At 39.7% G+C, this 26,059-nt stretch overlaps 1 protein-coding gene and 1 long non-coding RNA gene across 12 annotated transcripts in view; one reads left to right on the forward strand and one right to left on the reverse strand.

Annotated features, from left to right (window-relative positions):
- Positions 1–26,059, forward strand: part of GLI3 (GLI family zinc finger 3) — a 201,635-nt gene that overhangs the window by 118,991 nt on the left and 56,585 nt on the right. For all 3 annotated transcript variants that reach the window (XM_077179092.1, XM_054643992.2, XM_077179098.1), the window contains 2 exons: positions 15,687–15,892; positions 20,775–20,921. In XM_077179092.1, the coding sequence (XP_077035207.1) occupies positions 15,687–15,892; positions 20,775–20,921 (353 nt within the window). The remainder of the gene's footprint in view (positions 1–15,686; positions 15,893–20,774; positions 20,922–26,059) is intronic.
- Positions 1–26,059, reverse strand: part of LOC143694166 (uncharacterized) — a 135,335-nt gene that overhangs the window by 44,334 nt on the left and 64,942 nt on the right. The gene's annotated exons all lie outside the window — the stretch shown is intronic.

The raw sequence follows: 26,059 nt of genomic DNA on the forward strand, positions 1-26,059 counted from the left end.
GGGATCAGTTGCCTCCTCTCCACCTGATCCATAGAGAGGCACAGGTTTGGCTGGTGGAACCCAGTGCAGCGAAAGGGATTCTTTAGGAGGTTTTTATAAATTATGCTGTTGCAGAGGAGCAGTTCCAAGGTTTATGGGCAGTGAGGTGTCTATCAGCACTGGCACTTAGCTGATTTACCCTGTCTGGGCAGTTAACAGTCCTTAGATGAATTCTCGGCTGCCAGTGAGAAGTGGTTCCCTAAGGCGGGCTTTCAAACCAGCGTGAATTAAGGGATGACGGAAGCAAAAAGAATGGCCAGGAAAAGCTATGCCTCAGGTCACTGTTCTATGTAACATTTTTCTGTAAACTGGGGAATAACTAGACATGATTACAAGTTGTTTAGGTGCTTGCTGTGAGCAGATGTGTATACAAGTGGGCGAATTTTTGTACGTGTGTGTGCATACATCCTCTTTACATAATAGGGTGAATATCTTGCTTACATTTGTCATGGACTGAGTAATTTTAAATCTCTGCAGTTAAAACTAATGCAAGGAACTACTCAGAGCCTGAGAAAGATGGAAGATTACAGGTAAAATGTTAACAAAATGCTTAGAAAAAAAATGTTCAATGGCAAAACCTTTGAGAACATGTAGATCATTACCTTAATTTAACATTTAAACAAAAATATATAGAATAGCTGCAATGCTTGAGTTCTGCTGCTTGAAATTTCTATTATCTCATTCTGTTATCAGCTGCAAAGAATGCAAGCTCTAAATATAGTGCACATTCAAAGGCTCTGAGCCTGTGGTTTCTTGGACAAAATTCCTGTGTTCTTTGTGCTGTAGTCAGCAGTATTAGTTGAGTGAGCAGATATTGACTGTGGTATTCACGTGCAGTGAACCAGAAGCAAGCCAACTCTATAGAGGCTGCTGTCAAACTTGTTGCAGTAGCCTGTGAGGTACTGGACTGTGACAGACTCCTTTTTTTTCAGCACAATTCTTCCACTCATGTTAAATCTTGCTTCAAAGAGAGCTGAAATGTTACAGTCTTAGTGGGGATTTTTTTTTTCTTTCTCTTTTTTTAAAGTGTACCTGTGAGATTCCTGTGTTGTGAATTGGAAGTTCCCTAAAGTTAGAGTAGGTATAAACTCCAAGAAATGTGAGTGATGAGTAGCATGAATTTTAGGAACACAGAGCATCTTCATCACACTCTCACACTATCTTTCCCTGACTTTGACTCCATCCTCCCCCAACAAAGACATCAAGTCCTAGAATCTTGGAGTATGGATTGAATGTAGTTGGCACTTTTTCTTTCCCAAAGGATGAAAAAACAGAAGTTAAGTTTACACCTTGCTTTTGGCACCACCTACTCATCCTACTGTATTTCTTATATATATGTGTGTGTGTGTGTGTGTGTGTGTGTGTGTGTGTATAAGTCTATATTTGTTTACATATCTGTAACAAAACATAGGCTGTTGTAGCTGTGCTTCTGAGGTGTAGGAGACTAACTAGCTGTTCCTTGCATATTCTGTGTTGTGTGATGCTAGATAAAAACTCCAACAATACTTTAATTTCACTGAAAGTGTTGTGTTTTGTGTTCAATGGGTTTTTCATCACTGTGCCTCAGGTCAGGCTGAGCTATCATTGATGACTGATGTTATTGATTGATAGAGGAAACAATCTAAAGAAAAATGTTAGTTCGTTTGATTGTTACTTTTAGGATGCATGACGAAGAAATGGCTTGGGACTTTATTTCAGAGCAATGTTTACATTGAAGCTGGGCCCCATGAAGTTGCCACTGAAGAGCAGGTGGTTTATCCCTTCCAGCACCAAATGTGTAGGTCTGAATTTATAATAGATTATGCTGCATTTATGGTCAGCTTTATAGGTGCATTGGCAATTTTCTGGAGGCTCTGCAGAGGTTAGACACAGAGGCAAACATCCTACAGCCCGTGAGTCAGGAGTACAAAGTTCCTGAAGGAATTAACTAACCTATCATCTTCTTGAAAGCATTATTTATGAGGTGTTGTGACCATCGGTGTTAAGGATCAACAGAAAATTAGGGAGTATTTCACGTAAGGGAGAATTTCTAAACATATCAGATTTAAGTGGCTATCTCTTTAAAGATACACATCTTTCAGTCCTGTATCTCCTGTTGAAATTCAGCCTAGATTTATCATGCCTTTTCCACTGGCCCGTGGAAGAAAAGATTGATAGTCTAGTCCAGTTTATAGAGGCCACCAACGCAAATAGCCCCATTTAACAACACTGTAGACAGATTTGGCAGAGAGATCAGTAGCTGAATGACCAGGGGCAATCAGGTGTTCTCTGCTTTACCCTGGAAGATCACTATCAGTGTATATCATCAAGACAGTACCAAGAAAGCTTGTGTAGCCTGCCTCTGTCTTCCTTTGCCTTGCTTGTTCCTTGGACATCAGGCTTCCATCCTGATTCCTTTTCTGGGAGCCTGGGAGCTGTGTTTCTACTCCTGTGATTAGATTGAATTGCAGAGATGCTGAGGGAGCAAATGTGTGTAGCTTGTGCAGGTGTGTTCCAAGCTGGCCAGGTTGTTCCCCTTAGGGTTTTCATTTACACACCCAGCTACCTACTCTGTTTAGGGAACTAATAATGATTCCAGCATATAATGCATTTACCTTGAAGATTTTAAAACTGAATTTACTACTTTTAAAAAAAGTATGCAGCCAGAATATTAATTTCCTTTATGCTTGTTGTTCAAAGTTACAGCTTTGCCTGGGAAATGCTTTTAACTCCAGGTTTTCACACAAATAGAACAAGAATAGCAGTGTGAGGAATTTCTCTCTTGTTTCTTTCGATGGCTGTAGTTTTCCAGCCATTATATATTTACCATTTGTTAGGACTAACTTGTACTGTGGACTATGTAGCAGCAAAATGTCTTTTAGTGCTTGAAAGATCAAAAAGGTGGCCTGACAGAGACAAGACTTCTCAGCCTGGCATGAGAACTGAGTGTTTTCCTGATCTTCTCTGGTTGCACTTCAGCCAGCTCCCATACCTGGACCTTTGTTACTGGCAGAGAAAATACAAGAAGGGGGCTGTAAGCAGAATATCTTTCTTCCCCCCTTTTACCTTAGCAGAATTCACCTTTGATATAAGTGGTGCTTCATATACCTGTGAATCCTACTGCTCTCATGATTGTTGGTGCTGATGTGTGACTTGCACACCTGCTGTTTGAGGTGGTGTTTGGAGGATGGGAGAGGCTTGGAAGTTGTGCTTTCATAAGGTCACCCCTTGACTCCAGTCCTGGGTACAGCATAAATATGTACTGTACAGCTGATATTGTCACTCAGGTGCACTCTCAAAATGGCTTTTCTTTCCCACATCATGTATTTGTCTAGGGGAAAGGGGGAGAAGATGCGTATCAGAAAATAATCTGTGCGTTTTATATAGAAATGTATATATGTAGAATTTTATTCAGGAGTTTCTGTAGATTTGTATAATCTTTTTTTTTTCTGCTGCATGTAGTTATAGATGAGAAATTCTAGCTGATACTCTATTCAGTAACAGTCACTAATCCCTGTGAATATCAATTTTGGGCTGTCTGTTGATGATAGTACAGAGGTTTGAAGCAAATCCAACCATACCTCAACAGAAATGATTAATGCTGAACCTTCATATCGCTGTTTTGTCAGGACTGTAGTCCTGTAAAGTAAGAATTTTAGTCAAATGTTCCCTTCACAACCAAATATGCATAGCAAGTGCAATAGGAGAAATATTCAGTTCCTGAATTTCTCTTTTGTTATTGCCGACTTGGTTTTGTTTAAACAGTGAAGTTATTATTTTATTATATTAAAAAATTAAGAAAATATTTTTTTTCTTCCCCAAATTGCAGTTTTGTAATATTGTGAACATGTCTTACAGTAGGCACTGGAAATGAAAGGATTTGTTTTGGCTTGGTTTTGAATTTTGGAAAAGAGTGTTTCTTAGCATCCCAGAACCGATGTTGAGGACAATGTTCACTTGAGGTAATGTGAGAAACTTTCAGGGGCTTTTCCAGAAGAAGGAACACCTGCCTTAATGGGAGGAAGGAATTAAGGAAAGAAGAGAATCTAAAATTTCCTGGAACAGTAGTGAGCATAGCATTCTTGAGTTTGAGGTACGGAGGGTTTAGACAAATCATAAGTGAATGAATGAGATGAGGAGAAAGGCTCCAAAGTACTAAAAGTGATAAAAGCTTCATTCTCTAAAAATAAAAACCCCACTAAATTATGAGAGCAATAACACATTAATTAAAAATACTGTTTTTCAAGAGAAAAAAATGTTTGTTCTCTTGAAAAACAGTATTTTTGAGATTCATATATCAGTTAATTTCAAAATTTAATTTTACTGTCATGGGTCATACCTGTCATGAGAAAAACTTCCCATGAATTGCACATGAGTTTTTTTGAGATTTAGGACAAGCCTCAAGCTCTTCCTTCTGGTCAGATAATCCCCCTGGTGGATGCAGTAATCTGGTCCTCATGCTGTGGGAGTGGATCCTAATTAGCAATGCTGTTTTTTCACAGAGAGTATTCTCATCTGTGAGTGGTAGAGAGAGAAATGAGGAGTAATTGTAGAAATCATTTAAACTCTCTTAGTTTTGTACCATTTGATTGTTTTTCTTCTTCTCCCAGTCATGCATGCATGTATGTATGTACTTTCTCTGTCCTGCCGAGGTTATCTTTAAAGATCTACAGGCATTTTCTGAGTGTTTTTGAACCAGTTCACTATTTACCGGTATATTGCTTTTATAGAGGTCGTCTTTGATGACTTTTTTGTCATATGCACCCACTGAAGTTTCAGTGTACTCAAGCATTAGAAAAGCCACTATTTGAGTGTCTTTGTTTTCTTTGTTGAGCTGTTTATTTTGCTTTCTTCCCACACAGTTCCCTGGCCTCGCTCTGACAACTGCTTTTCTGCATGAATTACATTCCTCGGGGCCGCAAGTCTCCTAATTCTTCCAGTCGATTTGATTCCTGCCTGTGTGATTAGTCCTCTGCTCCAACACAGTTGGTCTTTGCCAAGCAGGCTGCTTGCTAAGTGCCTTTAACATGAAGACCTAACTACATTTTTTAACCTCATTAGAGTGTAGGGCACTGCTTCATTCTGGCTTAATAACGTGGCCACTGTTGAATCATCACTTGCTCTAAAACAGGTTAGAAAAAGGTTACCAAGTTGTCTGTTTTTCTTTTTGTATGACTGTGCTTTTGCTGGGTAAGTTTCTTTCAGCTCATGTCCATTATTTAGCATGTAAGTTGCTTTTTTGAAAGGAGACCCACAGATGCTACTGAGGTAGATTTATGATGTTAAGAAATTTTATGTTTGTATGTTCAAAAAGAAACTCAGCACCTATTTGGAAATAGCAAAACTAAATTATAAAACTAGTAAGAAAATGTGGGTTTGGAAGAAAATGGGAAGAAGGCTTGGGGGAAAAATTTCCTACTTGTTTCAGCTTTAGAATTATAAAGACTTCATCCTCACCAGTTTAAACACAGGCTTTTTACTATAATGCTGGATTTACAGCAATGCAGCCACAGTTTGCATGGCTTCACTTTGTCTTGTGGGTTCAATTTTTAGCTGAATGTGTTGCCACTAAAATTTATTTCAGTTGCAGTTATGTATAAACTTGAAAGGAAAAGACATTCCCGGGCTTCCAAATGTTGTAAAGGCAGCAGAAAAGTTTCCTAAGAAGATGGTTTCACCGGGGAGCTGGGGGAAGAAAGGAGGCAGTGGGTCACATGCCACTTGTGATGGTGCATTTGTGCAGTTGCATAGCACAGCCACTCAGAGGGTGAGACTTCATGATTAATGGTGTTTATTCTTGACAGAAGCCTCCTTTATTTATCTGCAATACAGTTTAGTGATTTTATCAGTCACCTGAATGAAAAATATTCAGTCATACCAATATTGCAGTGTAAATTGAGTAGAGTCACTTTTTATTATATCTTTCAGCCTTATCATCTGCACAGTAATTTTCTAGCAGGGGTTTGATATAGAATGGCTGGATTTAGCTGTACTTGACACAAAGCCTCTTCAATTTCCTCTAAAAGTTCAGGCTACTCTTAGAAATGTGTATAAATATATATATATATATATAAATATATATTAAAAAAATATATAACTCTCTTATCCAAGCAATTTCAGTATTTGAAAGAATAAAGATAAAATGCGCAAACCTGGATGTAAGAAATGTTGTTCATATGAAAACATCTAATAGCTCTGAAGGCACTGGTGAAATGCTCTTTAGTGTTTAAGCTTGTGGCTTAGTGCAGTTCTTTTTGCATGGCTACGTAGTCTGACTTTCTTCTAATCAATCATCATCCAACTCCAATCAGCATACAGGCAGAGCCTATCGTTCATCCTGGCTGTAATTTCAGAGTTGAGGACTATAATGGCCACATACAGCACATTAGTCACTGCGATAACAGCTAGTGGCACTCCTGACGAAGGGGGAGGATGGGGAAGAAGGGGAATAAAATTCTTCTCATTCTCACAGTGCATTAGCGAAATAGGAGCAAATGTTAAACAAATGTTTATTCAATTAGCTGACTTAACAGCATTAAGTGTGAGAAAGCTTCTGACACTCCTTTGACCCACTTTTTCTGAGAGAGGAGAGGAGCAGCAAGGGAGGCAAGAAAGGGATACATTAATGCAGCCCAGATTTATATATGTCTACATACTGATATGATGGTGTCTCTGGTTAAAGACTGGAAGGGATGTCAGGCTCTGCCTGTAGCCTAGAGGAAGCTAAAATTTGAATAGCAAATGGGACCACCTCTAGAGCATCAGAAGAGAATTGCAGAGCAGAGAAGTTTGCTATAGGAGTGCAGTTGGTAATTTCACTGCCCACTCTGTTATTACTAACAACAGATAATGAGTTGGCTGTAGAGCTTTTAGATTTTCCTGCTGCACTTTGTAGTACAGCATAGTTTGAAGGAGAAATAGTGTGTGGAGGTCCATGGTAATCTTATTCAAATAACACTTTATTGTCTTGTGCATCTGTTTTATGTGCATGATGATGATTTCTGCATCAAATGCAACATTGCTACATTATCCTCCGTCTTTTAATGTACAAGTCAATACATTACATTTACAAGTCTGTAAACTTGGAACCAGCTGAAGACAGGAGAGGAAAAATTTACCAGCACTGGGGTTGGGCTGTCCTGTGAAGGTATAAGGTCTTACTTTATTTATGGTTCAGTGCAAGCTGAGCAAAGTAAGGCAGTGTCTGGATAAGGCTCTTGCAGAAGCAAGAGATGGAAATCACATGTTAGCATTACTTTTATTTACTGTTTACATTACTGCAGTGACCAACAGCTCTGTGCAGGATGGGAGCCTCTGCTGAGTGTTGTGCAAATATAAGGAGCTCTGCCAGGAAGAGCTCGCAGTCTTTGGCAAATGAACTCTGGTGAGTCAGCTCTGATGGCCTCAGGGTTTACCAGCCCCAGCTGTTTCTTCACCCTGGGGATTATCCCTTCTCCCTCAGCAGGGTAGTGTGCCTTTGCCCCATTTACAGTCTCACAGCTTTGCTCTGGCTTCCTGAATCTGGGCAATGAAGTGACCAGAGGCAGAAATGTTCTGCCTGGGAGGAGCACCAAGCTGGGTACTCAAGGCTTACACAGCTGCCACAAAATTTGCCAGATAACCTCTGGTAGAAGCCTAGAATGGGCAAGTGGCATTTGCAGGGAGTAGTTATTGTTGGTTACTTTTCTCTATGTTTGCCTTCTTTGTACAAGCAAAGAATTGCCAGGTAAATGCATAGTCCTCTCCCAGTCACTGATTTCTTGCAGCATCCTGAGAAGGATTTGGAGAAAGGAGAGGAAAGCTGGGATGCTCTGTACTGCAAAGGCCAAGTGGACAGTGTTTCAGAGCAGTGCCAGGAGGCAGCAACAGAGGTGGGTGGATGGAAGAGGAAAAGGAGAGGCAGGTGCTTGTGAGGAAGAGAACAAAAGAAGAGTGGACTTGAGAAATACTGGGAGCCCAGTAGATAGTTTTATTTACATTTTTCATAATGAAGGAAATTAAACAGTCAAAACTGTGTCAGCATACACATTTAAGCAATGCATGTCAAGACTCCCAAGTCAAGACTGTATCATCTGAAGCAGCAGTTGCTTGCTGTAGTCACTACAGGTGTTACTGTGGACTGAAGGTCACCAGTGTTACAGCTGACCTTATGTAAACAGCATTCTGTTAAATAACAGAATGAATATTCATTCCTTTTCATGGCATAAACGATTCTTGAGGAAATCCACAAGCTGATAGTTGGGTTATTTATGAAGTCTTATAAGTAGCAGTATATGTAAAAAACCTGGGTCCATGTTCAGGCAGTCCATCAGCTGAAAAATAGGAATGCAGTCACTGACTGAGGATTTAGTGCTTGATTAATGTAGTCAATTTTTAACTGTAACTACATAATGTTAACACTTCCCAAAGAAGGAAAGGGGAACCAGAGTAATATTCTTTTGCTGTCGGTCAATGCCTAATTGTCGTGCAGATTTCCTGAACCATGAACCTCTCTTGTACAGTCATTTGTGTCCTTTTTTTTTTTTTTTTTTCTGCAATGATGCCCTTTAACTTTATGTGGGAGAAACTTTTTATTCTAACCACATGTGAGGTTATTTGTATATTTTAGGAATTTACATACCAGAACTGCGCACATTTTGTAAGGCATTGTCCTTGCCTCAGTGAGAAAATATTTGTAACATGGGATCTCTTGATGTGACCTTCCCACTGAACTGATACTGAACATTTTCCAAGTGCTTTACCACAGTTTTAAAGATGGGGAAAGAGTGGATCAGGAAGACAACAAACTTTTACAAGGTGGACAGCAGATAAATAATGGAAACCAAACCAGAGCCTGTCTACCTTAAACCCTGATCTAGCTTCTTTGTGAACTACATAGGCAGGGACCCACTCATGATTTATTTGAACATGTATCTACTGAATGAAAGTTTGCTACCAAATCAGATTCTGTGACCTACTTCCCTATGCTGACTTCAGTTCCAGTGTGAATTTTGGAGGAAAAGTGAGTAAATATTCACTAGGTATTGAAACATGGAAAATGATACAGGAAATCAAAAGGTTTTTTTGTTTTAGGACTTAAAAAACATACTCATGTTCTCCTTTTTCTACATTTCCACCATTAAGAAAATATAGCTAACAGTGCTTAATCTTTTGCAGCACTTGAGCTGTTTTATATGAAGTGTGCTCTGACATTTCAAGAATTATTCAAATAATTCTTAAAATGTTCATAATTACTTGCTTAGTTTTCCTGAGTCCAAGAATGTGATATAGCAGCTTTGAGGCAGTGAGTGATTCTAGGGGAATGGAGTGCCTGTTTGAAGCTGGAATTTCTGAAAAAAAAAAAAAAAATTAGGTATTAAAAATTATATTATTGATTTCCCATAGTATGTATCTATAGGTTTGATTGTTTACCAATTCAATGAGAAGTGAAAAAAGAACTGTGGGTTGCATTTGAAAAATGCTCAGTGCTGGCCTCAATCTCCTTACATTGAAATCTCAGAGCTCAACTTTATTAACACAAAAAACTTTTATTAGCCAGTTGTTGGCTGCTGGTGCTGAAGGGTCAGTCTGTACAAGAAACTATGGTATTAAATAAACAATAGGAATTTAACATGGGAGATATTGCCTGAGGAATTGAGCCACATGCTTTAGAATAGGAGTCACCACATACCAAGAAAGTCCTTGTTTGTTCATCTTCCAGGTTCTACTAGAAATAAGTGTTAATTTTTTGTGGGCAGACATCAGATGATTATTGCAGGGGGAAAAAAAAAGAAAAGAAAAAGATAAAAGAGAAGTATCATAGGCAGTTTAATGAGTTTTATATTTTTCAGTTCTCCAGGCAGGACTGAATTGAACAGGTATCAGAGAAACAGTGTGGATATCATTGGTATGAGAGTTATGCCATCAATGCTTGCTCCAGCATTGAATAACATACTGTTAAATGATTAAATATCGAGGTTTGAACTTTGACACATTCATAATATAACAAGATGGATGAAAAGGCAATAATAAATTAGGTTATGTTACAATATTTCATCCCACTTCGTTGACAAGCTTTGTTCTGTGAGATAGATTATTGTTCCATCTGTAACCTCAGCTCAGTGTCATATTTACAATGTTATAGTTAAGGATCACTTGCTGTTTTCAATATAAATGTATTTTTCAACAGATTCATAAAAGAGCCATTTAAAATTTTATCAGGACAAAACTTGGCATTAAGATTTCCAGTCCTGGAGTTATAGTTTCCTTTAAAATCAGAAAGAGCTTAAATCACCTTCCTTTTTTTTTTATTAAGATAGGTTGTGCTTAGAAGAGGTTTATGTCCAAGCACAGCTTAAAGTTATTTGGAAACAGTTTATGGCAGATCTCTAACACCAAACCAACCTCAAAAATAGTAGTCCAGATTTTCCTGTGGCACAGACCTTTGTGGCTGTTCTGAGTGGCTTTACATTTGCTTCCAGAAAACATTGCTATTGAAGAATGCCTGTGAGGAGTGGGGGGTTGTACTATGCCCTGGGGCCTCCTGTAGTTTTCACACTTGCAAGAGCTACAAGAACAGGGACAATTTTCACTGTATAGATATTTTGGCATGTATTAAAGCAGTTCAAGCACTGCAAAGCAAGTACCCTGAGGCCACTAATTGGCAGTAATTGTCTTGAGTGGCCTCACTGGAGACCTCTACCAGCACCTCATGCATCCAGGAATTCCTTTTTAGCTGAGCTGCCTGACCTGTGTTGGGTGTAGTGCCAGTTTGTGGTCCTGCTTCCTGGCTGAGCTCAGGATCTGCACTGCAGGGAACTGTTCTGGATAGAGCCCTCAGAACCATGGTGTAGCTTGTCTCCTGACCTGTCTTTGTCTTGGCTGGCCCAACCCAGACCTGGTTTGTCACTTTGCCTTGTCTCAGGCCCATGATTGACTGTGTTAGTAGCATCTGGCTCTGGTCACTCAGCTCTGGTGGCATGGAGTGCATTGCCCATGCGTGGCTCCTGGCTTGCCTTTTCTTAGGGAGCAGCTGGACTTTGCTGCTCCCCAGCGCCCTGAACTGGGTGTCTTTTCTTTCTATCCCCCCTCCTCCATTCCTAACTCAGTTACATGCATGAATCCACATAAGATAGTTTCATGGACTTTGGGATGATCCTCTAATGCCATCAGTAGAGCACTGAGAGGGTGGTTAAAAGGATCCACAGTCAGCAAGCTCTGTGCTGGCTTACCTACCCAGGGACTTTCACCTCTAGTCATAGCCACACAGCAACATTTCACCTCAAGTTAGCTGTTCCATTAGTACCAAAGAAAGGGATAAGATTTGAATTTGGGCAATCCAGTCTTCTTCTTTGTAAAACTGACAAATGCTTAAGTACAAAAAACAGACTGAAGTATGTAATAGGAGTCCCCATATCTCAGATTTTTTTCCTGGTGGAAAGAATGTGTGATCCTTTCAAGATAATACTAGGTAATGATCTGTGCATGCAGATCATTTTGAAATATGTATAACTTGCTCATGCTTGCCTCATGAACTCTCAGATTCCCATGATCTTCCTTCACCAGTTAAAAAAGGGCTGTATGGGCTGAAAAGGGAATTGCTTTTGATTCAGTTTTTGTGGTGGTTAAAATCTAAACCTACTGCTAGTCAGTCTTCTTGTACAGAGTTCATCTATTGAAGCTGTAAGTAACAAAACAAAATGACACTGTTTTCATGAGTAGTAACTGAAATCCTACAGATAGCTCACCTGTGGTTCAGCAGTGGTCAGAAAAGAGCCCCATTTTTTAAAAAAAGCAGCTTCACACATACTGTGATTTGCCCTACAACCGATGCAGTTCACAGCTGCTGAACCAGTGTAACTATGTAAGTTTTTAAGAGTGTGCAGACACCTCTGCAACAATTCATCAAGGAAGTGTCATGACTAATAGGCAAAAATACACCTGTTTGCCCTTACACTGATCTCCCTGTCTCAACATGTGTGTGCCATTCACAAGCTGAGCAGTTGAGATTCCCCAGAGCATCGGAGTTGGGACAGGAAGAAACTGGCAGGCTGGGTGTGGGTGGGGAGTGGGAAGTCCTGTGTTAGATATGGAAGCTGTGTGGCACTCATGATATTTCAGCACCTTAGCAGTGAACAGGAAGGCTTTCTAGAAAGGAAGGAGGAGATGCCTTCACAGCTAGCCCTGTTCTCTGTTCCTTCTCATTTATATCAGGGTTGTAGATATAACCAAGGTTACTGAGAAAATAATAAAATCATCCTAATGTGCCAGGATAAAAATTAGTGGTGAAACATAGCCACAGGATCTTTTTTACCTGCAAACCTGGGGACCTTCAGCTATGTCTTGAAAGTGTGATCAGCTTTGTATGAAATTTGAATTGAGTTTGCAGGGTCTCTAGAAGTAGACACAGAAGTCCTGATTCAGAAAAGAGCATACATCTGCTTTGCTCCCTCCCTTAAGTGGTCTGAATATGTTGTATAACAGAAGAACCCCTGCACTGGAGAAGATGCAGGGCAAGTTCTGCCTTCCCGTGGTTTACAGGTGAGGCATAAATTGTCAAGCAGTATCACTGAAAATCTCCTTGCCTCTTCTCATGCTGAAGCCTCATTGCCTCCCATGAAGTAGCCTCAGACCCAAGACAGAACACCATTCAACAGGATGCATGGCTAGGTTGCAGGATACTGGGCTGAAGGGTCCTGAGTTTGAAGAAGGGTCTCCAGCTTCTTTCCCTGCTCATGAGAGCATGGACTAGATGACCTGTAAAGGTACCTTCCAATCCAAACCATTCTATTATTCTATACATGTGAAATAAATATTATGGGGATGGACTGCCACCCACATCTGGAGATTTGATTTGTCACTGAATGAGAATCTGCAGAGCCACCCCTGGGCTGTACTTTTTGCTGCTTACAGGATGGAGGTTATTCCAACAATGAGATTGCAAAGCAACAGTAAGGGTGTTTGACCTTTCTAAAAGCTGCATTTTAGTTTGAAGGATGGAGTTAATACTTGTGAAAGATGTTCACAGTTAAATTTAATCACAGAGGGAAAGAAAAGGTATGTGATGTTTATTAGAATAAATCAGGATGACTCAAATTGTAGGCCTGAGAGCAGATGAAGAAGGCATGAGGGAAAATAGGTCTGTAGGGAAAGGGGAGTCTGGGAATACACAGGAAGGAGAGAAGTCCAGTCTGACTGAAAGTGACCCCATGTTAGCAGCATGTTAAAATCAGATGCTTGAGAGAAATTAGGTAACATCAGAGTCCAGAGCTGGGAATTATTTGTGGAATCTGATGACTCCTTATTTCTGCCTGAGATAATACTGTTTATATGCCTGCTGTTGATTGATGTTACCCAGGTCAGTGTCCTTTCCCTAGCATCCTAGGAAAACTGAGGAGCTCAGAAGAAGAGAGAGAGAAAGAGGCAGGGCTGAGGAGGAGAAGAGCAGCTGAGTCCTGGTGTCCTTGAATGGCTCTTGCAGGATCTGGAGGGAGAAGCTGACAGCCTGGCTCTTAATCTTGCTCCTGCGGCAGCATCTGGCTGTTGGCCAGCTGGAGAGTGAATCACTGAGGCCGATACAGACTTTCAGCCTTCTTGCATATGCATTTAAAGAGTTTTCTGTTCAATATGCACCAGATAAGGCCAGGGTCCCAGTCAGTCTGCATGCTCTTCGTGTTTCTAAATATGAGTTGGGATCACATTTAAAAAGAATCTCTCGTAAAATGACATCAAGACTTAGTTTCTTTGTTACTCTTGTATTAAATTTGCTGTACTACTCTATTTTTCTCACTGCCAGGATAGGAAATTCACTCTGTAATGTGATACCCAGCTGTAGTACTTTTGCTTCCTACATCACCATGATTTTTAAAGCTCTTGCCAACCAATCTTGGCCTCATAGGGGATCAGGAGACAACAAATATTTCACATCTGGTGTGGTTTCATAGTACCAAGGTGAAAGATGCACTTCCACTGTAAAACAAAGTTTTACTTTAGAACCATGCAGACAAAAAGTTCTCTGAGTAAAGGAGATGCCTGTTTTGCACAGTGGTGGAAAGTAGCTTCTGGTTTCAGGTTCTCAGTGCATTTCAAATATGCTAAAAGCATGATAGTGAGTGGTTTAGCTTTATGTGGGTCATTTGCTCCGGTGCCAGACTGCACTGTTGGTACCTGCTGCTAGCACAAAATGCAGCTCCCTAACAAACTTTGGAGCTAGGAGATATTTTCATACAGGAAGGCTAAACAGGCTTACCTTGCAGAAAGCTGTTGGAGGGCAAGAAACACAAAAAAGGTCAGATAGGAAAGGGAAAAGAGGGAGAAAAACACATCAGGAGAAATCTTCATTCCTCAGATTTTACAAGCCCTCATGGATTTAGTGGCAGGGAAGCTGGCGTCATGTTAGGAATTCATGACTTTGATCACTGTCCCACTCATATGCTTGCATTTCTGAGCTGATGGCAGAGCAGAATTGGCTCCTGTGTAAGATTATGTTCTGTTGGCCTTTTAGGTGATGACAACTACTTCCATTGATCATGATATGTGTATGTTAAAGGGAAAAAAATACATTTCTTGTTTGATTACTCTTTGTAAGCCAACAGCATCAAAGGAGCAGGCTGCCCTCACTGCTCTCACAGCTGCTGCCTGTGTCTGTGCTGTATATATGCTAAATTAATTGGAAAAACAGGGACAAAAAGGTGTTTAGTTCGGGTTGGCCAGTTGGACTACAGCAAATGCATGACAGGCGTAATCATTGTCTTTTGCCAAAGAGCAGGTTGGCAAGGGCAAGCACTCCAGCCCTTTGTGATGAAATTTGAACTTTTTCCAGTGCCTTTGGAGATGGGATGCTGTGAGAGAAAAGTCTCCAAGCAGAGCCCAGACACTGTCCTATCAACAGGATGGGATGATGGGGAGGTTATGGTGGGTTATTTGTCTTTTGTCAGCTTTAAACCTTGGTTCATCGCACCAAGGCTTGAGAGGGCATGAGAGGGCACCAAGCTTTCCCTTCACAAAAATGATGCAGTTAATTAATGGGGTCTTGATAAAAAACATTGGTCACTGGAGCCATGCTAAAAACACACATATGCAGCAGTCTTTCTTACTCTGCTGCCAAGTTCTGTGCATTTTTCATGGGAAGGGACAGCAACAACAAAATTAAAATGCTCCAAAGAACCCATCTGTCTTAATGGCTTGCAAAGTTTGGGACTCTTGAAGTGATTTCTGTATAAACATGCCATCTCGCACTTTAAGAAAGAGTAAGCTGGCAAATGAAGGGCATGGTTGCAGGTGTGGCTCTCAAAGCTCCTTTTTCAATAGGCACATGGTTTTGAAGATGTAAATGATTCTGAATCTCTGTATGTATTTCATATTGCAGTAAGAATTACTGTGTGATACAGTGTGCATATTTTGCACTAATTGAAATTATTTTCTCCTTAACTGCTTGGGGAAAGGTATTGAGGTGTGTAAACATTAAGCCAAATATAAAGTCATGGTAAAATTGGTCAGATAAATGTTGCTAATAATGGGGACAGAGAAGAATTAATTTCCCAACCTTTTTCTTTGCAGGCAGTTGACTTCAGTACATGTGCAACCCAGTTGCTATTCTTCAAGAAACAAGTGTTTTACCTTTATAGTATTTTTCTTTATTGTATAGATAACCTGGCTGGTTTTGTTTTTCTTCCTTTTGTTTCTTCCAGGCCTTCTGCCTTATCTAGTAGCCCAACATACTCAGAGCTTCCATTCCTTAGAATTTCCCCGCACCGAAATCCTGCTGCAACATCAGAGTCTCCCTTCAGCACCCCTCACCCATACATTAACCCCTACATGGACTACATCAGGTCCCTGCACAGCAGCCCATCCCTCTCCATGATCTCGGCAGCCCGCGGACTCAGCCCAACAGACGGTGGGTTAAGACAGGCTTCCTGTTTTCTGTCATTGTAGCAACTTAAGTTATATTAATCTTGTCAACATTTTTCCCCCCTGTTCAAAGCAGCTTCACCAGGTTTGTCAGACATATTCATTATGTCATAAATGTTTCAATACTTCATCAGCCGATGATGGCTCATTTGTACATCTCACAAATGTTGAAACTTCAGGGAGAAGAAAAAAAAAAAGCTGCCTCATTCAAAATTTATGCTGGAAGGGTGGTGTATGTCTTGTGATATCTTTTGTTTGTGGGGCTGACATGGGGTATAATTCTGATCTCCCAAAAATCCATTGTACCTGTTCTGAACTGAGTCAGATTCTTTATGAGTGCACGCCAGTGTATAACCATGGAGTTCTTCAGGCATAAAAGGTTTGTTAATTGAAATAGTATTTTTCAATCATATAAAGCATGCACTGACTAGTTCCATTTAGTCAATAGTTCTGTTAAAGTTTTGTAGAATTACTTCAGTTTATCCTAGCCAACAATATGGACAAATGAAATGATGCTTATGTAGAAGTGGCTGATGATCAAGATTGTCCCTTTTAATCTAAATGGTGGACAGTATTCTTGAAATTCAGTGCTTTAGGTCTTGGTATAACCATGGCTTTTACTTTTCAGGCTACTTGGGCTGAAGTGAACTCCTGTGATCATTCTTGTCATTATTCTAGCACATGTCCTATTCATTTGAGTGGGAATTTTGCCAAAGTGAGCCATCAACAGAGTTGCAAAAAAAAGCTGTCTTGTTAATAGTAGGTTTTTCAATAGTGGGTAAGCATAAACAGTTTGACATTTCAAAATTGTAGCATTTACTGAAGAGAACTAAAATATAACATACTCAGAATCAGCTATGTAGAGAAAGGTAATTAAACTGGTACTTTAACTATGGGAAAGATCTTCCCAGTGAATTCAGAAACTTACCAGAGTTAAACTGCCTTTAGCTGAATTTGAAAAATGAGCAGTGCACCCTATCCAAACGGATAACTAATTAATCCTCGTTTATAAGAATATATACCTATACAGTTAATCCATTAGTTATGGGCACATATTCTTATGAGAATAAATTTTAATGACCTATTGTCAGTCAAGGTATATGGCATGCACGTAGGGCTTTCTTAGCAGCACTTTGGATGTTGCATGAATTCTTCCTGATTCTACCCTTTTTGTTTTAGCAGAAGTATTTTTTTGAAAAAAACACACTTAAGAAAAAAATTTGAATTGTCAGAAAGGCAAGTTTTAACTTTAGGAGCTTTGGAGCTTTAGATACAGGACAAAAATGATAGAGCTATAAAGTAATGGCATATATTGGGAAAACTCTTGTAGTGTACATCTGGGCTTTTTCACAGGAGCTAATGTGCAGAATACCTTGCTATCTTCAATACTCTTCAGGTTCCATTCCTGCAGAATTTCATTTATGCTTAAGGTATGTTCCAGTGGCACATAAAGGAAGGTGTGAATGACCTATCACCACCTATGACATAAAGCTGTATACAGTCTTGGTCTCAGGTGTACCACACTGGATTCACTTGCAAAGATGTAGGCACATAGTGTTCTCTGACCCAGCACCCCACTGATGCTCCAGAAACATCCAGAGATGTCACAGGTTAGAATTTGGTTGCAGATTCTGGCACCTAAATGTAGATGTGTACAGTATAGAAATGTGTGATCTTTCTGTATTGTTCTGCCATTGTAGTCCAGTGAGTTGTAGGTAGTGAAGCCCCAAGGAACTATTCAGTTCCCCAGCAAATGGACACTTGGTATGTTAGCAGTTAAGTCTGGAGCTCTGTCATAATTATGATGGCGCTAAGGTTCATCTGCCTACAGTGCAGGTGTTTGGTGTCAGTTCAGGTCTGTGAAATACCCTACCTCAACTCCACCTGCCACCTCAGAATGACAGATTTCTCCCACCTGCCTATGTAGCTTGGATTCCCAGGCTTTCAGAGGGCATGAGACACTCAGGTGTGGACAGTACAGCTGAGTACACTCTCTCTTAATGATCATCCCCTGAGTTTTTCTTGCTGACTGTATACACAGCCTTAATCTGTCATAAGTACATGCTAAATTGACTAGCTTAAGCATCTCTCTTCAGGTTTTAAACAAATACATGTTACTAAACTTCCTGTAGGCTCACAGCTCATCTTTGATCGGTTGCCACAGCCCTGGTGTTGGCAGCATCCAATGAGAATACAGTAACTTGATTGAGGCATTGAAGATATCTCAATCAAACAGCATGCTGTTGAAAAGCTGCAGGTTTGTTCCCTGGAATCCATAGTCTGTTGTATGATCAATCAAGTATACAATAAAATGCCTTTTTTCAGATGTGGGTTCCTGGGATCAGAGAATCTAAATCATGGCCTGAGCACTTCTAGAGTGCAAATGAAACACTCCTGTGGTTTAAAGGGGTACATGCACATAATGTGGTAATAACATAAAGGACACCGTGGCTTAAGAGATATAGCATTTGAACTATGAAACCTTGGAAGTTGTTATTGCTCTTCTGAAAGCCATAGTGAGATTTCTGTTGCTGCCTAATTGCTTTAGGGCAGTTAGATAATTAGATCAATGTACTATTGGGCTCAGTCTGTCAACTCACACATCTGAGGATGGCCAGGAGCCAGAACAATCTGGAACATAACTCTTTTCACTTCTCCTTAGCCAGCAGATTTCGTGGGTCAGGGGTAGCTGAGGACTTCTCAGAGGAATTGGAGCAAGGGTAAGGATGGAGTTGTTGGTGTGTGTAGAGGAAAGTGCTCAAATGGAGCTCAGCTGTGCCTTCTGTGCAGGAGCAAATGCCTCCACTTATAGAAAAACGGGAACAAAGCTGAAGCTACCGCGGAATAAACAGGAAAAAGTTCAGGGCTATGGGTCTTCCCATTTACCCTTCATTTGCCCTTGATGCAATACATCATTTACTAGGCTAATTTTTTATGTCTGAGGGAGGTAGTAAAGAATAATCTTTTAAGAGCACCAGAACATTTCTTGGCATATGGAACATTTAGTAATTATGTGTTCACTACGTTTTTTGCAGCAGTTAATTTTAAAGTTTGCAGCCAATGTTACTGTTAGTTAACCCAGACACTTATGTCAGAAAGCTCAGGAAGTATTTTCAGTCTGTCTGGAAATATACCATGGTTGCCTACTACTGTAAAACTTTAAAATCAGTGATTCAGTGTGAGTTACACATCTCTTAAAATTTGGTCTGAATAATTTCTTTACCATTTCACAGAAAGTGGAAAGATTGCAATTAATTGTGAAATCAATTTGTAATTCGGAAAAAATAACAACAACTTTTGTAATTTGGAAAAAATACCAACAACTTTTATTCTACCTCATCTCATTTTTATGCCATGCCTAGATGTATGTTTGACATACATCTATTTTTCATCACCCTTTCTTATATGTTATATTTAACATTTTAACATCAAAAGCACATTCTTTCATTTTATTTGATAGTAATAAGGCAGACTATACACTTCAGCAATCTGTTGCTGAATTAACTTTTCTCCAAATTCCAATGCCTTGTTTATGTTTAAAAGAACATTAAAAGTGTAAATCTTGATTCTTTGTTTATAAGGTTTGCATTTAGGATCTGATTTTTCTAATGAAAATATAAATTATCTTTAGCTTTGTGTAGGTGACAATATTCAGAGATTTTCAGCCCAACACTTTGTTTTCATTCAAGATTCAGCTGCTGAGATTAAAGAAAATCTCATTGAATGATATGAAAGAGTATAAAAATAATCTGGTGTACCAGCTTGGGGTGCAGCCCATTAACCTAAGGAACCCTAAGTGTTTTAGGCAAGCTTGCATACCATCTTGTGGTGACCAGAGTGTAAACTGTTTTGCAAGTGGGACAGGGAGAGACCAGAGAGAAGGGCTCTGGTTAACCTCAAGTTTCATGGCAGGTCAGTGTCAGGGTCAAGGAGAGGGAGCCCAGCTTATTTTATGAGTACATCTTACACAAACTCATGAAATGACCCTCTACCTTCAGTAGCATCTGAAGCCTGCTGAGAGGAGATGATAGAGTGCTGTCAACTTTTTGTATTTGTCCAGGGTTTCCCATTAGTTGACAACCTGCTTGAAAATGGGAGGGGAACAGGAAGCTCTCATGTTATTTTTATAAGAGAACAGCTAATACAAGTCATTATCAGAGGACTGCATCACGATAACCTCACTGATGGGATGTAGAGTCTATTCAGTCTGTGGTTTTGACTCTGCAAATAGACTTGTGTGTCAAGTACATTTATACATGAACTTTGAAGGCTGGGATGGTCACATTTATTGACTTCAGTCTGTCCTCCTAAAAAACTGACCGTGTGTTGTTAATGGACAGCTATTATTTGTCCTGGAATCATGCTTTATCCCTGTTTGCTCCTAAACATAGACACAGAGGGACATGGTGAGGGAGAATCTTCTAGTCCCCTAAGTAGAGAATCCAGATACCTGAATGCTTATGGAAGTTCAGCAGCCCTGTTACCTTAGAGATGGATTCCTTTGAACCAGGGATGAGGTAAATGTGAATAAAATGCTAGGAAGGCTCTCCTGCTTTTTTATGTCACTAAATAAATCATACTAGTTTCCATTGCTGTCAGCCTGTCACTATTTGAGTCACTTAATAATAAATACAAAAATATGAGATCACCAAGCTCATTAATACTTTAGGTCTTGCTGGTTTTTTGAATGGTGTCTTTATAGTACCATTGCTTGAAATATATTGACCAGTGGTGTCATAGTGCAGACGTTGCATTACATTAAAAAATAAACAAGCGTTTTTAATGGCCAGAGAAACTGGCAATGTGATAAAACTTTCCTTCTTGTTTATCTTACGTCATTAACGGTACTTTTATGTTGTTTTTTTTAGCTCCACACGCTGGCGTCAGTCCAGCTGAATATTATCATCAGATGGCTCTGTTGGCAGGCCAGCGCAGCCCGTACGCAGACATCATTCCTTCAGCTGCCACTGCGGGAGCCGGGGCTCTGCATATGGAATATCTTCATGCCATGGATAGTGAGTGGTATTTTCTAGAAATATAGATAGTCCTACAAAGGGAGCCACGTGGGCTGTTCGTAGCCTGACCCAAAAGGCCTCCGTGCTGATAGAGAAGTGGGAGTCAACATAAGCCTGCTCATGAGGCTGGAGGGCCAGAGAATTGATTGCCGAAGGCACAAGGGTTATGTCAAGCCTAAAAGTAAACTTTGAAAGAAGGTAGGGAGAGGAGCAGGACTGCTCCTGAAAACAGGTTATAAATTTTATTTCTAGCAGGGCTTGAGTGCTTTTGAAAATGTCCTTTTCTATTTGCAATCAGTAACTCACTTTCATAGTTGGGCTGAGTATTTCCCTGATGAGCTCTCTGTTAACAGAAGGTTTACATCTGTTTTTCTGTTAGGAGAGCATGCCCTGCACCTTTCAGAGAGTGCTAGCTGCACTTAAAAGTTGCGTATCACAGACCAATAGACCAGCGACCACTTGTAAAGTGAAGCAGTTTGCTGAATTCTTAAGGATCCCAACTTAGTTTTCCATAACATTTCCATAATATTAAGAGCTTTCTTTATCCACTCAGTATCTTTCAGTCCTCTAATCTGTCTCTGTTTCTCTGTTGAAGGAGGAAAAGAGAGGACCCCATTGCAAACTACTTGCTACTGCTTCTTTTATCAACCAGAAGGGATTACGCAGAGCATTCCCCTCAAGTCATAGATGCTTACATGCTTTTCAGGATGTACTCTGTTCCTTCTGATGAGGGCAATAAAAAATGATGGCAAGAAAAGGTGGTGATGTTGACTTTTGCTTGGTAGTACAGACCAATACAATAGTGTTAGGCAACCTTATTTTCCTGTAGAATTTTAAACTTTTTGTTAACATGCGATTTCTTCTTCATGCTGTTGGCTGCACACCATAGTTGGTGATCTCAAGGAGCATGGGTGTTGGCAGGTTTACCTCTGGAAGGCATAGGAATATAGGAATATATATATTTCTAGCCCTGCAGAATACATGCTTTGGAGTGTGAAGTACTTGACTGACCAATAATTTTTATAAGAGTCAGGCAAGACAGATAGTTGTGAAACTGTGCAGGAAAGATTTTTTTCATTCTGTTTCCTTGCTAATGAAGGATTTTTAAAATTAATTTTCTATTATCAGTCTCACTGCACCAGTAACATGCATAAAGAATTTACAGTAACATACCTTGAGCACACTGCAGAAACATAATAAAGTCACAAAAGTAGTCTGGACTTAAACCAGAAATTACTGTGCAGACTTGGTACTTGAAAACTCAAGAATATGGTACTTCCTGATTTGGATTCTGAGAGCTAGGGAGAGATGAGGCACACTGCTAAAGTGCAGAATGCCTATTGATAATACCTTGCAGAATGGAAATGCTGTTACACGTGGTTCAGGTGATGTAAATTTGCTGCTGTGTTCCAGCTGCAAGGACAAATCCCCAGCTTGCATGAATGGGCACATCTTCCTTGAAAAGGATCATAGAATCCTAGAATAGTTTGGGTTGTAAGGGAACTTTAAAGGTCATCTACTCAAACTTCACTTGCAATGAGCAGGGATATTTTAAATTTTCAAGGGGTTTGGTTCCTACTGTGAGAGAGTGTCTGAATGCACATAAGTAGCAGTACCAGACCACATTCTTGGATGCAGATTTGATCTAATGGGTTTATTCAGCCTTTAGAAAGGTAGATACCCATATATACACCAGAAAACTTGAGAAAACCAGAAGATTTTGCAGTACTCATACAAATAATGGCATTTGCAGAAGGATCTTCATGTGTTAGTAGAGATTGTGTATGTTGTGATCTACACAGAATTCCATATTTTGCATCCCAAGAATGTTTCCACTTCTTACTTAACAGGAAATGTTTTGACCTTTGCCCATAATTTCATCCCATTCATAAAAGGTGCCTAAACACCATCTTTAATAAGGATGTTTGCGTTCACCAGCTTTGACTAAGATACATTTGAAATGCACACTTTAATTTGTTTTGTGTTTGTTTTGAAAAATTAAGATCACACATTTGAGAGTAATTATACCAGCAACTTTTCAATTAGGCATTTTTTCAGAGTTAGAGACAAAACCTGCACTATTATGCAAATGGGTTATTTTTAAACAGTAAATAGAGAATTAAAATAAGAGTGAATCCTAGTAAGGTCACTCAGCTCACCTTCTGTATTTGATGAGAATGTGTTTAGTCAGGCAATAGCTGCTTTTATCTAAATAGAGTATGAAGTTACCCTTTTACTTTGTAAAAACTAATTAAAACTATCTTAACTTGCATGGGTATACAGTAAATTAATTGTCATTAAGTAGGAATCTGAATGTCCTATCATTCATCATGCTAAAGAAAACCCCTTTCTTCTTTGTCAGATTTTTAGATTAGAAACAAGAACAAAACAATTAGCAGGAAGCTGATATTAAGACTTCATACAAATCCCCAATAAGAATGCCCGTGTATGCGTTTAATAACAAAGTACAGCGATCAATGGGAAGCAGTGCCATTTGTTTGGATCTTTCTTCTTAAAGATTTGTGTGGTGATCTTAAAAGTAGTCTTTTGCCTTTGCCCAGTCTTGTCAAAGGAAGCAGAAGACACATGAGTAGTTTCCCTCATTATCTGCTATCAAATTCTGAGCAAGTTGACTCAACTGACTGAAAGGCTGCTGCTCATTTATCCCACACAGCAACCAAATAGATACAAGCAAGACATTGTTCTTCTTTTGTGAAGCAAGTCTGTCTCCTAATTGTGGGCTTATACAGCATCTAGCACAGAAATTTGGAATCTCTACCCCCTCCTATAGTGCAGATAACAATTCCAACACCAGCATACGCTGACTTCCAAAGTGTGTTACATACAGTATATGCAGTTTGGGGTCTTCTGTTTTGCTCTGTGATGCTGAAACACTGATTTCAAATGGGGATTATAAGACTGGGAGAATTGTTAATCAGAGGTTAAATCTTACCCAAGGAGCAGTAGACTTGAAGCTCTGAACTTCACTGTCCATGAACCGTCTAATACATTGAAGAAGAATAAAACCAAGATTATGCTTGCTTAGTTGTAATTCTTCTTCCTCCTGTCCTGAGTGGCATGAAAACTGGACCAAAATTTTCTCTGCTGCTAAAACTTTCCTTCAGTTTTGGTGGCCAGAGACCTGAGCAAGCCTTACCATCTTCTTACCTGTTCTAGGAAAGTCAGAATTATCTGTTACCTTTAAGTGTAGCATCTAAAAAGGGGCATAGTAGATGTGGAAGTTATTGACATCACCACAGTAGCAACAGCTGAAATTGTGGCTGTAAAGATGTTGAATTCCAAAACTGTCTTTAAGCACTATAACAATTTTAATTTGGGTCGATAGGTGCATTTTTCACTTGGGGAGTATGTTCTACTCCCCTAAATGAAGTTCAGTGGAACACAAGCATGTTCCCTGAGGTTTCAAGATTCCAAATTAATAATATCCTCACTCAGATTTACTTTTGTCTATCCTCACTCAGAATAGGAGGTTTCTCTTTTAAAAGGTATTTGATAATGACCTACTCCTTTTGGCATTAGAGACTCTGACCCAGCTGACCTAAAGAGCTGTGGTGCATTGACCTTGGTTGGATGACAGATGCCCCCCAAACTGCTTCATCAGTCCCTCTTCTCAGCTGGATGTGGGAGAGAAAAATAGATGGAAAATGACACGTAGGTTGAGATAAGGCAGTTTACTCAGGCAAAAGCAAAAGATTGCATGTGCAGAAACAAAGAGAAAACGAAAATTTTTATTCTCTACTTCCCACCAGCAAGCAATGTCCATCCACTTCCTGGGAAGCAGGGCTCCAGCACATGGAGGGGTTGCTCTGGAAGGCAAACATTGTAATTAATGAATGCTCCCTCACCCCCTCCTTTTCTCAGCCTTTATGTCTGAGCTGACATCATATGGTGTGGAATATCCCTTTGGCCAGTTTGGGTCAGCAGGCCTGCTTGTGTCCCCTCCCAGGATCTTGCCCACTTCCAGCCTGCTAACGGGGAGAGTGTTGGCAGACAGTGATGTGCCAGCACTGCTCAGCAGCAGCCAAAACTTCTTTCCAGCTACCAGTGCAAAGTACAGCACTGTGAGGGCTGCAGTGGGAAAAAATGAACATCATCTCAGCCAGACCAAAACACCAGCCCGGAGAGTTAAGCCAGAGTGAGAAGCTTTGGACTGGATTTGGTTTCTGTTTGTCAAAGCACAGTTGGAGAATGAGGGTGTAGTATCAAAGTCATTCCTTCTTCTCTCATCCTGATGACAGATTTATCATTTTGAAAACTAAGACAAAATTTATTATAAACTTTATTAAAGTGAAAACAAAGTTTTTACACGTCTGTAAACAGAAGGCAGAAGGAAAAGAAAGAAAGAAAAAAGGTTTGACTTTAAACCCACTCCCCCTAAACGTCCCATGTTCACAGCCTTCAATAAAAACTAGTGCCTGAGACATGTTCAAAGAAGTTTGATTTAAAGGAAGGGAATAAAAAAGGTTTGACGAAGTTTGATTTAAAGGGATGGAATAAATGATACATGTCTGAAGATTGCCTTATAAATGATTAAGCAATGCTAAAAACTTCAACTCAGAAATCAAATTCATGGGCAAATTTGCTGGATGGCATATTCCATTTTTGAAATTTATGATGAAGATAGATATCTGTTATTTTAGAATTGATCTCCACCTCAGAATAAGATCTTTTCTTCTGACACCTGCTGGATTTTTTGTTGGCACACTCGAGTCTTTACTGTCTACAACTGACTTTTTATTTCTATAATGTCTACTCCAAAAGGGTGACATTTTTAAGCAAATCTTCACTGTCAGCTTCCATTTGCGTGCTTTGCCAAAGCTGATGTTTTTCTATCAGCATTTCCACAGAGGTAAATGGATTTTCAGTGAATCAGTGCTTCTTCATTTTCTGATTTTAAAGCATTATTGAATAGGGAATGTAATACTTTGATGGGAGAGCACTGTGAACAGATGAACATTTCAAATTGCTATATAAATATTGAAGTGTTTGTTTTTAAAATAAAAGCTGGGCTAGGCTGGAAAATTTGTTTTAGTATTCAGAGACACTGACAAATTGTGACCTATTCCTTTTTATAGTAGCATACTAACAAATTCATGTTATACTAAATGAATTGTTCA

This window comes from Agelaius phoeniceus, chromosome 1 (genome assembly GCF_051311805.1).
Source record: "Agelaius phoeniceus isolate bAgePho1 chromosome 1, bAgePho1.hap1, whole genome shotgun sequence".
Lineage (NCBI taxonomy): Eukaryota > Metazoa > Chordata > Aves > Passeriformes > Icteridae > Agelaius > Agelaius phoeniceus.